The sequence below is a fragment of the Etheostoma cragini genome, chromosome 5 (genome assembly GCF_013103735.1).
Source record: "Etheostoma cragini isolate CJK2018 chromosome 5, CSU_Ecrag_1.0, whole genome shotgun sequence".
NCBI classification, from domain to species: Eukaryota; Metazoa; Chordata; class Actinopteri; order Perciformes; family Percidae; genus Etheostoma; species Etheostoma cragini.
The window spans coordinates 6275267-6292347 of NC_048411.1; the positions used below are offsets into that span (position 1 = coordinate 6275267).

The following is a 17081-nucleotide window of genomic DNA, read 5'->3' on the forward strand; positions in this document are numbered from 1 at the left end:
GTTCCACTGCTACCGGGTCTGGAGTTCTCTGTGTCCCGCTGGAGATCAGATCACATCGCATCTGCGCTCTCAAGTCCCATTTTACAAGTGCTCACATTGCATCTACGCGCTCTCAAGTCATATTTTACAAGTGCTCACATCATATCTGCGCTCTCAAGTCCCATTTTACAAGTGCTCACATCGCATCTACGCGCTCTCAAGTCATATTTTACAAGTGCTCACATCATATCTGCGCTCTCAAGTCCTATTTTACAAGTGCTCACATCGCATCCGCTCGCTCTCACTTTTGCACCATATTTACCTTCATATCTGCCAGGGGACATCGTACGTCTTTAGTGCTGATCTTAATTGAAGCTAAAAGAAAAAAGAGGTACGTGGTAGACTGAATGCATTTTGTGTGTCAGAGAAGGTTAACAAGCCAACCTCGCCAAAAATGTCTTTTAGATGATGATCTCCCCTTTGTTCCCATTGTGGGGCTCGTATTAGCCTCCCACCAATCAGAAGTGCTGTATTAATAAATAATGGAGGGGGGGTGTGCCAGTTAAAAAGCTATGTGGCAGAATGTTTCAGCTAATCTCCAAGGATTGATAAAATAAGACACTATGGGGCCAAAGCGTAGCTGGCAATGTTTATTAGAAACATTGGCAAAAAGAACGTCTCTGTCGTAGCACTTTTTAAGGTATGCCAACAAACAGAACGAACAAATCTGGATTAAAGAAGGGTTTTAAAGGGGAATTCCGATCTATTTCCACATATAGCTCTGTGGAAATTTTGAGTGCTTTCAGTAGCAAGAAAAACCAAAACAATCAGCGCTGCCTACACCTTGTTATCCTCTTGCTAGACTTAGCAACGTAACAGGCTTAAACAGGGCACGTTTCGAACCTGTTTAAACCTCTTAGCCTCTCTACATGTTCAAAATGTAATTACAAGTTCCTACCCATGTGCAGTGATTCCTACCGAGGGAACACAGTGAATCTTGACTGCAGCAGGTGTGACAGAAAGGCATAAAACTTGTGTTAATCCATACCTATGTTTATTTCCTGTTTTCAGTGAAGTCCACAGTAGTTCATTGTTGTACTCATCCAATCCAATACCCTAAAATGTTTTTTTTTCCACAAAACAACGGGTAGGTTACAGCCTGTTTCTACATATTCATTACTAAGGACATAAAAATAGCAAATTGTTGTTTTGTGGAAAAAATACATTTTGGAATATTTAATTGTATGAGTTTGACAATCAACTAGTGTGGACTGAAAACAGGAAATAAAGAGAGGTATGGATTATCACAACTTGTATGACTTTCTGTCACATCTACTGCAGTCAGATTCACTGTGTTCCCTCTGAAGGAATCACTGCACTTGGGTAGGTACGTGTAATGACATTTTGAACATGTTTAGAGGCTAAAAACGCATTTAAAACTTGCCCTGTTTGAGGTACCCTGTTGCCGCTTGTCTTTCCAGATAAATTTAGATACAGCTGATTGTAATTTACACCAGTAGCCAACAGGAGCGGAGAGAGGTAGCGTAGAGCTCACAAAATGTACCCTGGGTAAAACTTTAATTTTAACCACTGAGATATGGGCTTGAATCAACATGGGGAGACCCATCTATTTTTCCATATCATTCAAAACGTTGTTCAGAGTAAAAGTAAGATTAAGAGTCAGAATAGTAATGTTGAATGATCTGGTTTAAGCAGGGGTAGACCTCAATGCCTAAATATTGAAACTGCTTAACAATGTGGATGTTGGCAGAGAGGGTTGCGTTGAGGGCAGAATCATTTAAATGAAGTAAGGCAGACTTTAGCCAGTTCATTCTAAAGCCTAATAAGCCTCCATCCATACTCCTCGACTAATGATATAGAGTGAAGGAGAGACTGAGATAGGTTTTCTAAAAAATACCAAAAAATTGTCCGCAAATAATGATAGTTAATTCTGTGTATTACGCAAAATGCATATTGGTGACTCCATAATCAGCGAATTGCTTGAGCCAGCGGCTTTAAAGAAATGACAATGACTGGTACGTTTATGAGGAGCATAGAGTCAGCCACAAATCCAAACCATAAATGAAAGATCACACATTATCGATTAAGCTGTGTTCAAAACGAGAGTATATGTGGAAATTGCTAATGCCTTTCATTTAGTTAAATCCTAACAATAGTGCATCCAAATCTAAGGCCCTCATTACACAAAGCATGTAAAACAAAGAACAAGAACATACAAGACAGTGACACAAAAGGGAAAGTGAAAGAAAGGGGGGAAACATAGCCAGACGGCTAACACTCAAAGTAGGTCTGTGATCAAGACTGAATACAGGGCAGCAAAAAATTGAAAACCAGCCCATAATTACCTGACTGTCACAGTATGGTTCCATATTAACATTAATTAAATGAATTTTTTGTCAACAGAAACAAGAAACAAAATGCACAACACAGCAAGCACATTGTAAGGGTAACTAGCCTGGAAGTGGCCAAGCTAACATGTTAGGTTTACGTAGCATTCAGAACATTCAGCAACACAGTCTCTGTAATCATATCAGACAACGGTGTGATAAAATCAGAACACAATAAAAGAACAAGACAAACCAATGGTCAATGTTTATCAGACAGTTGTTGCAGTCCTGATCCTCCTCCATGGCGCCCTCTGTGATTGAATCCGAAGCGTCGGCTTTCCCCGCTGCCGCAGGAGGACAGGGCACAGCACACAGTCCCCAGCCTTCTCGGCGGAGGTGAAAGCTCTGTACTGGTAACTTTTCCTGATCTTCAGCGTTGCTGGATAAAGCAGAAAAAGATCCAGACCCTTGACCCTTGATCCGCCACGACTCGATAAAAAGCCCGGCGTCTTTTTACAATGTAGTTGCTGAAATCCAGGGAGAGGCACATTTTCTTTGCCCTCAATGACGAGCGCGGAGCTTGTAGAATTGTCTGCATGGCTGTGTAACAAAGCACGTTGAAAATCATTGTGCGACTGGTAGTGGTGTTCTTCTTTGAGTTCAATTCAATTTTAACACTTAGGATTATCACTGTAAATTAAGTGGGCTCTCATAATCTTGATCTGAACATCTACTAGATTCAGGAGCCATTGAGGCAGCAAGCTTGAGAGCAACTGGATAGCATTAGCACCTTATAGATTCTCTTTAAGCCCAACGATGCAAATGTTACATCTCTGGTTTCTGTCCTCCAAGCTTCACCTCCATCTTCCAAGAAGCATGGCTGTCCAGAATATTTGAGTTGCTTTCCACAATAGTTTTTAGGAAGTTCACGTTCGATCTGAGAGAGCAAAGGCTTGAATTCAGCGGTAGAATTCATTCTAGTTGAGCATGGATAGCAGTTAGCTTCTGATCATTGTTGACCCTCGCCTGTTGGATCTGAGAAAGCTTGGCTCGAGGTAGCTTTTTTGTTTGTCCAGTACTGCCTCTGCAATAGTGTCAGTATTGCTGCTTTGTGCTATGCTTGCGATTCCACCTTAAGTAACTATGTTGTGCAAACAGTGGTAGAATACCGGAGTAGGAACCATATAAAATAACTATTTGGAAAAGTTGGGCTGGGAGCTTCGCCTCAAGCCGCCATCTCCATCTAGCCAATCACGTGACTCCCCAAACCCTAACCATTGATGTAAAAGCAGTTTGCCCATTTAATGAACTGGTGGCTGGCTGCTGTTTGATATTCATATGTCTGGTTGTCTGTCACTGTTGGGTATGAGGGTAAACCTGGGATGTTGTTTCAATCAGCAGAACAGATGCAGAGGCTACAGCTCCTGTTTCATTTAGCTGCTGCATGAAGATTAAAGAGATGAGGTCTGATGTTCCAGCCTATAGGACTTCCATTATATTCCTGTGCAATAAAGAATTGGGTAGCAATCACCTATATGTATACCTCTAGTTTAAGAAAACTACAGTCAGTGCCCTCATTACCCAGAACTGTGCCAGAATAAGACTCAAGAATATTTTCTTCTGGATGATTTTACCTTCAACCTTACAGGAGCTGAATGTTTGAAAATCAAAAGATAGATTTGGGGTTCAGTGTTAAACCTAATCTGTAATTTAATCAATTACGTAAAGCACTTAATTCAGGGCTGTTCTCATGAACCAATTGTACATATAGCTATAAAAACTATTGCTCTGTATTTATATGTATTAAAAATATTTATTACCGCATGCCCCACACCCACTGCCGCTGAATGAGACCACAAAGATTTGCGTTGAGGTAGAGGTGGATGGACGGATCCTAAAAAACAAAGGGCTTTCAAGCGGGGGAGAAGAGTTTGGATCCCGGGAGATGTTTAGATGGAAAACTGCATCTGTAGCACGCTGGTTACATACACATAGGACAAAACACACGGAATTCGGTCGTGGAACGAAAATTTCAAAAGGAGAAAATACTGGCATTAGCATTGTTGCCAGAAAAGATAAATACAATAAACAAATTACATATTGGCCCTTTAAGAAGACCACGTTTTTTTCTAATTTTAACTAGTTAACTACTTAATGGGGATGTTGCCTCGTGACAATCAACTTCAAAAACCTAAAGGTCATGTAATTGGTCAACTAAACTTTGTCCCGTGACCGGTTGGCTGTTGCCTTACTTTCATTTTACGTTTTCATGTGAATTGTTGTGCATAAGATTTCATACAATATCTACAAGAATGTGTTGTATATTCACACACTGTGATCTCTGCCCCCTTCCTGCCTCAAGTCAAGGTATTGGGTAATACATGTAGACCAACATACAGTGTAACCAATCAGAGAGCCAGAATTAGCAGCCACCCTTTGAAGAAGTCTAAGGTAGTGAACATTTTGGTTGACTACACTTTGTCTACTGCATATTACAGCGTTTTTGTGGAGTTAATAAACTTCTTCTTCTGAATACAAATAAGCTATATAAGCATCCATCCCTTGCAGATACCAGACACATAAGACAGACAGACAGTACCGGTCCCACACGCATGTGTGAAATTACATGTTATGTGGGATTTTTCCCAGAGGAAGAGGTGCTTGCACCAGCTCCCACATAATGCATAATATAATTTAGGCTTTAATCTAAATAACGCAAATGGCAGGGACTTGATGTAACAGACGTTCATTTATGTGTAAAAGTTCCACACTACCTTTTATTGTGGGTTATTTTCAGTTTGGCTATTGTTAAGTAAACATTTTGCTATATGTAGCTTTCTACAAGGTTTGCCCCCCTATGAGGATTCATCACCAGACTACTTGGATCTTCTGAGTAAAGCACCTGCAGTGTTGTCTGTACTTGAAGTTCTCACTCCCAACTCGTGAAATACGGACGCTTAGGCAGTGGCTCTATGCGTCAGATACAACGCAAAAAGCACCCTTCAGCAGGTGTATGGAACGTACTGGGCAGAGTAAAAGAGCAGACAATCAGCAGCGCAACCGCAGCACTGTATGATGACGTAGTATTAAGAGCAACAAAAGGAGCGACTAGTATGAAAGACCAAAATGCCCCTTAAGGGGGTGGGCTAGGGTTGTCGATGGGTCAAACACACAGAGGAGACTGTTTGTTTCCCGTTCTTGTACCACGTGTCACAAAACTGACATTTTATAACCATACCAACGAACCTTTCCCAAACCTAACTGTCTCGTTATTGTCAGTCAGTACGTCCCGACTCAAAGCTTTAAAAGTGACGTCAAGAGTCCATAGAAGTAGACTTTTAGCGTGAATAACAAATTAAAATGGATGCCAAGAGTCCCCATGCTAAAGGACAACTTTAGCGTGAATAACAAACGTTAAAGGCTTACGGGGTCCATATTTTACAGAATGGGAGATTGAAAATATGTTGGACATGTGTGAGGTGGCCAGTAGGGGACCAACAGCATTTGTTTTGGCCTTGGAACCACAGGTTAATCCAGCCATGCTTACATTTTAATGATGTACTGTGCTCTAAAATGTAATAATTATATGCACAAATGTAAGAAATAGGGATGCACAAATTGGATATGTTGGACTGGTAACAGTTCTGATATTGACAATTAAGCAAATCAGGTATCTGCCACAAATAGCCCCTTATTCACACAGCAATCATTGGCCTTGTGTTACCTCACATAAAAATAATTCAATAAGTTTTGTAATGCACTGCATACAAATTTTAAACATGGGTAAGATGGGTGGGTAAAGTTTAGAAGGAAATATGTTTAAAGTACCTATTAAAAACAAAGTGATTCTGATCTAAATCTTCCCATATTTGTCTTAATTTCTGGAAGAATTAGCAAAATTATCTTTGAGAAAAAGACACCATTATCTCTTTTGAATCCTCTGCAGTGATAACCAGGGCAAAGTGCTTACACAATCTGTACACATTAGTGTCTTAATGGACTGTCTACCGCACATTCATTTTCCATCCTATTTAAAACTCTGCAAACATTTTAGTTCTCACTGTTAATTATTAGAAGCCTTTATTTCGGAATTTTCACGGTACAAAGTCCTGCTATATCCACTCACCTAAAGGATAATTAGGAACACTTGTTCAATTTCTCATTAATGCAATTATCTAATGAACCAATCACATAGCAGTTGCTTCAATGCATTTAGGGGTGTGGTCCTGGTCAAGACAATCTCCTGAACTCCAAACTGAATGTCAGAATGGGAAAGAAAGGTGGTTTAAGCAATCTTGAGGTGATTTAAGCAATCTTGAGCGTGGCATGGTTGTTGGGCCGGTCTGAGTATTTCACAATCTGCTCAGTTACTGGGATTTTCACGCACAACCATTTCTAGAGTTTACAAAGAATGGTGTGAAAAGGCAAAAACATCCAGGATGCGGCAGTCCTGTTGGCAAAAATGCCTTGTTGCTGCTAGAGGTCAGAGGAGAATGGGCCGACTGATTCAAGCTGATAGAAGAGCAACTTTGACTGAAATAACCACTTGTTACAACCGAGGTCTGCAGCAAAGCATTTGTGAAGCCACAATACACACAACCTTGAGGCGGATGGGCTACAACAGCAGACGACCCCACCGGGTACCACTCATCTCCACTACAAATGGGAAAAAGAAGCTAGAATTTGCAAGAGCACACCAAAATTGATCAGTTAAAGACTGGAAAAATGTCTGGTCTGATGAGTCTCGATTTCTGTTGAGATATTCAGATGGTAGAGTCAGAATTTGGTGTAAACAGAATGAGAACATGGATCCATCATGCCTTGTTACCACTGCGCAGGCTGGTGGTGGTGGTGTAAAAGTGTAGGGGATGTTTTTTCATGGCACACTTTAGGCCCCTTATCGCCAATTGGGCAATCGTTTAAATGGGAGCTTCGTGCCCTGGATGTGCATCCCACAAATCTCCATCCACTGCAAGATGCTATCCTATCAATATGGGCCAACATTTCTAAAGAATGCTTTCAGCCCCTTGTTGAATCAATGCCACGTAGAATTAAGGCAGTTCTGAAGGCAAAATGAGGTCAAACATAGTATTAGTACGGTGTTCCTAATAATCCTATAGGTGAGTGTACTTTGTTGCAGTCAGTCTTAAGCTTCTGAGTAAAACAACCCAGTGGAGAATAAGAGACGTGCAGTCATGCGCTGACCAATAAGAGCAGACTGGGCTTTTTCAGGAGGGGGGCTTGAAGAGACAGGCGCTCTAACAGAGTGTTTCATACAGAGGGTGAATACAGGTGCAGCAGCAGTAGGTAGAATGAGAAAAATAAAGTGTTCTTTGAACATTAAAGCATGTAAGCATGTTCCGGTTGAATCACAAATTGAACCGGAAAATTATATATAATAAGTCCACTTTAAGAAGAGAAGACATTTGAAACTGCACAGGTGAAGGGTGACATCAATTTTACAGTGTACTGCAAAATAAGGATATATTTTCTCATAGGTGCACAGTCCTGGATACACAACAACAATATGCAGACCCCTGGAAGATAACACCTCTTCCTTTATGGGAGCTGTTGAATATTTCATCACATCTTCAGAGTCAGACTGCACATTTTTCAGCAAGTTGGGAGGGGTACAACGCTGGAGGTCAGAGAGAGGGAATGGCAAGGGAACAGAAGGAGGAAATACAAAGATGAAAAAGAGCTCCAAGTAGAGGCAATGGTGGATGGGTTCTCCAGCCGCAGCGGCATCAGGAGCAACAGCATCAGCACCCTCTGCCTCCCCTTTCTATCCCAACTGCCTGGCTGCCCGCAATCCCTGCTGCGGTCCCATTCTCTTCTCCACAGGCTCACAGAGCTGGTTTTGCCTGATAGGATGATTTGCCACTTCATTACTAATTGATAATCGCCGGAGAGAAAAGCTCATTAGCTCAATTGCTGAATAGTGGAGCTAGCATGCTGGCATTTTCAGCCTTTCCATGACTGTGTTGATGTTGGCAAATCCCTCTCCTCCTTACACAGGGCATCAAAGCCATAGAGCAAAAAAGAAGAAGCCAATGACAGGGAGGGCTTCAGGTTAGTGGCGAGGTGGAGAGGAGTCTTTTGTGCAGAATCCTGCAACAAGCTGATTTCAGAAGAGTGCTTGTGTCTTTACAATAAAATAACAGTAATAATTACTGTTTTTAATTTACTTTACGTAACTCTTTAACTCCTAATCTTTACTCATTATGTACTACTTACATCCTCCTCCTTGACCCTTAACACCAGTGACCCAAAGGGCGCTGTGCTCAGCCCTCTCCTGTACTCCATGTTTACTCATGACTCTGTGGCCCCACACATCACAAACACTATCATAAAGTTTGCAGACGGCCTGAAGAGAGGAGGTTAGAGCCCTGACATCTGAGTTTTAAAACAACAATCTCCATCTTGCCATAAGCAAAGGTAAGAAGCTGATAGACTAGAGGGAAAAGTGACAGAGAGTAGGACACACCCATCTCCATTAACTGTGCAATGAGGGAGAGTCAGCGTCTTCGGGTTGCAGCGAGGATCTGACCTGGACTCACCACAGTGACACCAAGGGAAACCGAGGGAACAGATTTGTATTATGTGCGCACGTTTTAGTTTTTTTTCGCAACCATGTACATGAATGAATCTAGTAACTACATATAAACCCACCTTTAAAAAAAAAAAAATGTAAGCCTTAACTGAGTCTAAATTACAACTCCCATACAGTGCATTAGCTTTGCACAGTCAAATAAGGTATTCGTGTTGGGGTATACCCCTTTTATATGTATTATGTATATACTATACGTGTGGATATGTACATGGGTGTATGTACGTAGAGACGCATATCCATATACTGATTTATCTCATGTATTACTGAACAAAAGACATGGTACAACTGGGTTGGGACTGTTGGAGTGGGGTTGAAAATGCTCAAACACATTCAGTTCTGAACAAATTATATCATTGTTTTGTTTAATATAACTGCTTAAAAGAATTAAAACTATAGTATACTGAACTTTAATGCTGGGTAGAGATGTTGTTCAACCATGGGCCAAATGTATTGTACCTGAAGTAGACATCATGTATTCAAAACCTCAATAGCCAACAAGACAAAGCTGAACTGACTGCAACCATTCAATTTCCCCTCAACCAGCCACAGAACACCTATAGTTATAAAGCACAAATCAGGCCTGGAGTTAGGGGTCTGTGTCCAATCAGCTGTGAGGACTTGTTTCTCCCATTCGATGCGGTCACGCGCCGGTACCCTTTACAACTCCTCTGGGCACACTCTGCTCTTCTGGCAGCCAGCCCTGCACTAGCTGGAATCATATTGCGTAATTGTTATTGACATATTGTGACTGGGAGAGAATGAGCAAGAATGTTCTCTCTTCCTCCTCCGTAAAATTAACAGCTTGTGACATGCTAGTGGACTGCATAAGGCATTGAGCTGACTGCTCTAGTCAAGAGGGCTTCCAATTAGAGGACTCACAAATGATCAGAATTATTTCCATTTGTAATGCTAGTCTCTCTCACTAATCATTATTCCACATCAAAATTGGCTACAGAGTCTGACAAGAATTACGCATTAAACATCCTTTACATCAGTACAGAAAAAATACTTCACAAATGTGAGAAAGGTGCATTGGAGGGAGACAAGCAGGTCCAAAGTTGGAAAGAAACGTACCGCTCACTGTCTAACAAAAATATATAACGTTTAAATGTAGGCAATGTTTGAGTAATACCTTAGGCACATTTTTCCTAAAATGATGGTTTTAGTTTTGAAACGTTGCCTACTATTAAACTTATATATTTTTGCAAGTTACAGAGTGAGCGGAAGTTTTCTTTGCAACATTCTTTACACAACATTTTACCTATCTGACAGCAAACAAGTGGTAGAATAGCACAAAGTAAATGAAGATAAGTCTTGCGAAGCTGGCCTGATATTTCTTGTGTCAAATGAACAGCTAATGAATAATGTAAAAGTCTTGTTGTAAAGAACCCACAGAGAACTACCACCATCTCACCTCAGCTCTACAGAGCGTCAGCATATTTTAACAAATTGTTTTGTTTCTTATACCCCACTGTCCACTGCAACCCCGAAAAGTGGAAAGACAATTAGCAGGTGAAAACAGTAACGTATTTACCAGCTAAAGAGACAGATATTTTTCTTAGGAGTTTGACGACAAATAAAAGGAGGAACAAAAAAGGATGAAAAAGATTGCCTGAGTTGGCCAGGAACACAACTCCAAATGAATACTAATATACTGTAGCTCCAGGTCTGCTAGCTGCCTACATTTTTTAAGCTGTTTGCTAATATATTAGCATCATTAGCACATTTAAGACGAAACCAGTGTAGAAGGACACATTGGGATATTATTTGCCATGGGGGAAGAAAAATAACTCAAAATAAATGCTAATGCTGCTGGGTGTGTAAATATGCAGTAGTTAAAAAATATATATAAATGATACTGTAATGTTGAATTTGCAGCCTGATACACTGTCCCCAAGTGGCCAAAAACCCAACTGAATATAACTTAATACAGCTTCAAATGAGTAATTTCAATTAGATTTCTTTTTCAAATAGTCCCAAATGTGTTTCAACAATTTTTATTAACTGTCAAACACAAGCAGATCAAAAGTTAGGGTCAGACAATGACCCTAAGCACCCCAAGAGATAGCAGGGTGTCGGGATCTTGTTTAAGGACACTTCAGCTAGCTTTAGCTTGCCTGCAAGTGGCTTGAACCACAATGACCACTTTTTTAATGGATGGCTTCTTCCATTGAAGTACATTCTACTGTGTTTGAGAAGCTCTGGGGTCAACATGACTGCCTGTTATGGCTGTTTCGTTAGTCACTCTACATAAGTCTGAGTCTGACACAGGTCACAACAGAGACACCTGTCCAGTCCAATAACCTGGTGCCCCATATGGTATGTTAAGACAGAACTATTTGAGAAGATGTCGTCGCAAACTGTTTGGAAATGGGCAGGCACTTTCACAAAAATAACTGGCAGGTGATTTGATAAACCATCTGTCTATCAAGTCCACCATTGTTGTTACATTGTGTGTACGGCCGTCACACACACCTAAACCATGCCAGTAGATGCCAGTAGCTCCTCACCTTACACAGTTTTTCAAACACAAATTAAGTGCTTGATGCCTCACAAGAGAAATTTTCATGTGCTATGTGATCCCGCAATTTCACTCAAACAGCTCCAACTAAGACCCCTCTTTACCTGGTTTAATACAGATACGTGTGTTGGCATACCTTAGAAATGCTATGACAGAGCCTTGGTCACTCCATGATGTTCTTTTTGCCAATTTTTCTAACAAACAGGGTCAGCTATGCTTTGGCCCCATTATCTCTCATCTTATCAAAACTTGGAGAGTAGCTGAAACACAAAGCCATAACTGGCAAACTTTTTTTTAACAACACTTCTGATTGGCGGGAGGCCGAGAACAGCCCCACAGGGCGGCTGTGGCTCAGTGGTAGAGCGGTTGCCTGCCAGTCGGAAGGTTGGTGGTTTGCTCCCCGCCCCTGCAGTCATTGTCGAAGTGTCATTGGGCAAGACACTGAACCCTGAGTTGCCCCCGGTGCTGTGCATCGGAGTGTGAATGTGTGTGAATGTTTATCTGATGAGCAGGTGGCACCTTGTATGACAGCCCCGGCCACAGTGTATGAATGTGTGTGAATGGTGAATGTTTCCTGTAGATGTAAAAGCGCTTTGAGCAGTTGTTAAGACTGGAAAAGCGCTATATAAATACAGCACATTTACATTTACAATGGGAACACACGGGAGTTAATCGTCTAAAAGACATTTTTGTTGAGGTTGGCTTGTTACCAGTGCTGTCAGTTAGACGCGTTATTAACGTCATTAACCTATTTAAACGGCGTCAATTTTTTTATTGCAAGATTAACATTCTTTTTGGCCTAGAAAATTAGTAAGGTAAAAATACAAATTTGACACAACACCGGATCTAGCTAGACTAGAAACAAAACAACAGGCACGCCAAACACACGCCGTTTGGGCTTGCAAGCCAGCGAAAGAGTAGTAACGTTACGTTTTGAGTGGGTGGTGAGCGCAAGATGCCAAAATGGATGCCAATAAGATTCTGAATGGAAAGTTTACTTTTTTCAAGTTGCCAAATGGTTCCATTGACAAGACAAAAAATATCTGTGTCATTTGTTGTTGTGAACTGAGCTATCACACAGCTGATGCCAATTCTACGCCCCCCCTTCAAAGCATTTCTTTCACCCTTTTATTGATGCACAGTGTCACATTGTGTGAAACATTATTTGCTCCAAGTGTGAATGACTGCTCCAAGAATGTTACATGTGAAAATGAACACTACTGTATATAATATGCCAATGTTGAATTCAATTAAACATTTGCACAAAGCAAGCCGATCCACTTATCCATGTTGATTAGAACATTACATTGACAATAAAGAATGGGGCAAAAAGAAATAAAAGGGACGTTTTAGAATAGATAAAAATGTGCGGTTAATTGGGATTAATTGCAAGTTAACTATGACATGAATGTGATTAATCGGGATTCAATATTTTAATCGTTTGACAGCACTACTTGTTAATCTTCTCTGACTTACAAAATGCATTCAGTCTACCACATTCCACTTTTTCTTTTACCTTCAGTTAAGGTCGGCACTCATGTCATGCGGTTTCCCCCGGCAGAGGCCTTTACCCATCAATTCTATTCTGAAGTTCTTTACTGTGCAACCTAAAAACTGTAGTATGTTATCTAGGCCTTGTTAGCTCTTGGTGATATCTGGCCGCTCTGCCCTTCCTATTGAGAGGATCTGAGCACACGATTGCCCAGGACTGCGTTTCAATCTCGACTGGCATGATGGATGGTCTAGCATTCCAGAAGTACCACACAACCCAGACATCAGCAGATTAACTACAATTTCATACATAGGACATATCTCCCCCCCGTGAAAATGCACCACCTGAAAATAATTAACAGCCCTTTATGCCCTTTCTGCCCAATAAAAGCACAAGGTACATTTCTTCATATGTTCTGGGAGTGCTTTCCTGTTGGTCAGTTGTGTAACAATATTGCATCCAAAATTTCCACCTTGAGGAATTTTGTTGTTTTGATTCTGAATGATCTGTCAGACCAAAGCTCAAAAACATGCTGTGTTTGCTGGACCTACAGCTGCTAAGAGGATGATTGCAACCCATTGGAAGCCACCTCATGACTTGTCCGCTTGTACATGGATCCTTTCTGTTTTGGACGTAACATACAGAATATAGAACCGTCAACGGCTCGCATATGAGGAGCCCTGGGAAGGACTTTGTGACACTTGGTGCAGCATTGCTGAATCCTTCCAATCTATGCTGTGAATTTGTCCTGCAGCCTTTTCTTTTCTTTTGTTTGCTGGTCCCTTGTCTTGTGTCTGTCTCTGTTTGTGTCTGTTTCTGCTTGTTTTGGTTTGTTTCCCTTCCTCCTGTTTTTCCTATCTGTGTTTTTGCGGCCTTGGGACAAGTTCCTATGTCCTAGTATGTTGTTTGTAACTGTTCGTGGATGTCATGTTTTCTGAATATAAAAAAAATAAAAAATAAATTGTCACAAAGATGCAGTAAGAATATAAAAAGTATTTCAGGACTTTAACAGTGCTCCGTACCTTTCATCTCTCCCATGTCAAGGGTCTTGCCCAGCTGCTCCAACAGGTCTGCTCTAGCAGCATTCTTCTTGTGCTTTTTGCCATCATAATGTTGCTGAGCCATGCCTGGGTTGTTAAACCAGGCGTTGCATAGCTGGCAGTAGCGGTCCGAGTCGCGGCGTTGTCGCGGGGAGGTCATCGGAGATGTTTCTGGTGAGCTCTTTACAGGACTGGGTGATGCCTCTGACGGAACAAAAACAAAACACACAATTGAAGATATGCAAGGTTTTTTACTGGTTTAAAAGGAGACACATGCCTCAGTGACTTGTTTTTTATTTGCCCACCTGGATGTAAAAAAACTGAGTAAATCACCAGTGTGACCAAATCATTTTTCATATTCACACACTTACATATGAAGTGAGTTGCTTGCACTGTAGAGCTCAGATGTCATTATAGAAAGCAGCAGGCTAATGCACAAAACACAGTAGGAGTGTAGCAAAGAATCCGATTTTGATTGGCTTTATATTAGCCGACACTGATCCATGAAAATATGTCCATATCAAACCTGATACTGATCCATAGGATGAGCCCAGAACATCCCACTAAATGTATGGTATGTTGTTTGTCATGTGAATTTAACTTTTAACGTCCAGTGCCTATTAACTATCATCCTAATTAACTATCATGCTGCCTTTTTACCCTGCACCATAGTAGAGTTATTTCATTCTTAGAATTGCAGTTGGCCATTTAATGTAACTCTTGCATTCAGTGCGACTCTTGCAATGGATATGTGAATATGACACTGTTATATTTTTCACATGGAAATTAAGGAAGATGGCCCCCTCTTAGTTCTCTATGCAGAAAAAACACTGTGCAAGAAAAAATAGTTTTACTGCTTTAAATCATACATATTTTTACACATTTGTAACAAGAGTGCAGACTACTAATGGCATGTCAACACAGCCTAAAAACACAAGTAGAGATTTGTTGCCAGCAGACAGAGAATAACGTAAAGGATTTAATGAGCACTCATCAGCAACAATGCTACAATGACTGCTACTGCAGCCCCCTGAATAACAAGCTGTTATCTCCATTAAGCGCCTAAAGAGGAAAACCTAAATTCTACTTGGCAAACGGATTAAAAAGCCTGCTGCATTCGTGGCTGCCCACTTGTCCCTTCATGCATGGATGACTGCATTAAATCTGAGTGAGTGCGGCATTGCACTGAGCGCTTCCCAACACAAAACAACGCAATGAACTTAATCAGTTTTAACCCTAGAGTGCTCGGCCCAACCTATGTCGACATTAAGTGTTGTGCCATTACGTTCCATTACACCAGTCAACATTTCGAAGTGGCAACTCCAGTGAAAAACACAGGGGAGAGAGAGAATGTATAGAACCTTTTACTGTCAGCATTTTGCTCTCAGTGGGTTCAGCCTTCAGTGATTCAGAGCTGAGCCCCAGGCAGAGCAGAGTTTACATTTGCATTATATTTTACATTTAAATGCTCTCATCCACAGCAACTGGCTATTATGTAGGATTTGAATCTGTGCGTTTGCAATTGTACTGTAGGGTGACCTTTCCAACTAATAGGCCAATGTAAACTGTCGGATCTAATTTAATCCCTGTAGTCCCCTGTGCAAGAATGTCAGAGGTCAGCTACAGAAGCCCAGAGGCTGTTTTTGATTTAATGTCCTGCTCAAACAGAAATATGCGTTTAGAGAGAGGTGTGCATCCACCATACAGTTCAGCAACTAAACCCAAGGATTAAAACTAGCCATTGCATAACATGCCTATCCACTATACTTCAGATTGAAGATGCCCCACAGACAGCAGGAGCCCCACCTGCTCTTTTGCTAGTCTTTCAGAAAACTACAGATTGACATATGTAGAGAACTAGGTGCAATTCTCCATCAAATCTGTTTAGATATCTCTGGCATATGAGACCTAACCTGAAAGCAGAGCTCTTGGTTTGAACAATAACAGTCAAGCAATTACCTAGCAGAGCAGAGAAAGGGTGACAAAATTTAAAAGAGAAGGGCTGTGGAAAACTCAAAGAAGGTGAAATATTTACTTTGTTAGGATGATAAAAAAAACCTTGACTTTAAACTTTACTTTCTGTTTGCTGCTTTTTGCTATTTTTATTAGAGTTCAAACCGCAAAGAAGTAGAACCCTTCCATGTTTGTCTTTTGTAGTTACTTTTTTTATGTGTTGTCTGACGTGCCGGCTCAAATTCCCGTGAGCTGGAATGAGCTGGAAACATGATACTTGGGAGAATAACTGGAAATTGTGTGCATGTGCTTCTATAGAAATATTAACCCAATCGACAACATGGTGTCATCTATTAAGGCTTCAAAATGCAAACTTATGGTGGAACATTTGCAAAAAAAGAAAATTTAGAATATCCACATAAAATATTAAATTAACTGTATACACAATAGAGTAAAGTGAACTATTCAAATTAGCTGGATACATGGTCATTTGATCTTACTATTGCCATGTGTACTTTGTCCACAGAAAGTTAAAAAGTAAATGCATTCTTTGTAAATATTCACAATTATTCCGGACAAGAACCAAGCAGGCCTGCCTTTTTGCACGATTCAAATTTTCTTCAAACTTTGCCTTAATTAGCTTGTAGCTTGCTTACTAGAAAATATATTTTGTGTCCCGAAGTGAACATGAGAGTAGTAAGCAAACTATGGAGCTAGTGCCTGAAGGATATATGCTTGGCTTATCATAGGGAATAAAAGCAGAGGGAAACAACTAACCTAGCTTTGTTGAAATTGTATGTATTTAAATATATCTAATTTGTAGAAATAAGAGGGTAAGCTAGGTGTATCAACTACCGGCACAAAGCTTTCTAGTTATTGTAAATGTCACTTGAGGGTATCAATTTACTCATGTAACTCTAGTCTCATTTACATGATAACTCTTTACACGTTTCCTGAGAATGCTGGCCTGGTGTTATTACTTGTTAGTCTTTGTAGTAACCGATAAACATTTCTGCATTTAGAGTTAACCGTTCTTTAATACTTTCAATTGAATTCAAATTCAGTTTTTAAGTTTTTAAGTATCAAAAGCTAAATCACAATATCACTCCTTGTGGGGATTAAATATACAGAATGT

The 17081-nt window shown here is 40.6% G+C and overlaps 1 protein-coding gene across 1 annotated transcript in view; it reads right to left on the reverse strand.

Moving 5' to 3' along the window:
* The window catches only part of zmat4a (zinc finger, matrin-type 4a), a 206531-nt gene that overhangs the window by 64418 nt on the left and 125032 nt on the right, over positions 1-17081 (reverse strand). The window contains exon 5 of the mRNA XM_034871934.1: positions 13976-14197. Within this exon, the coding sequence (XP_034727825.1) occupies positions 13976-14197 (222 nt within the window). The remainder of the gene's footprint in view (positions 1-13975; positions 14198-17081) is intronic.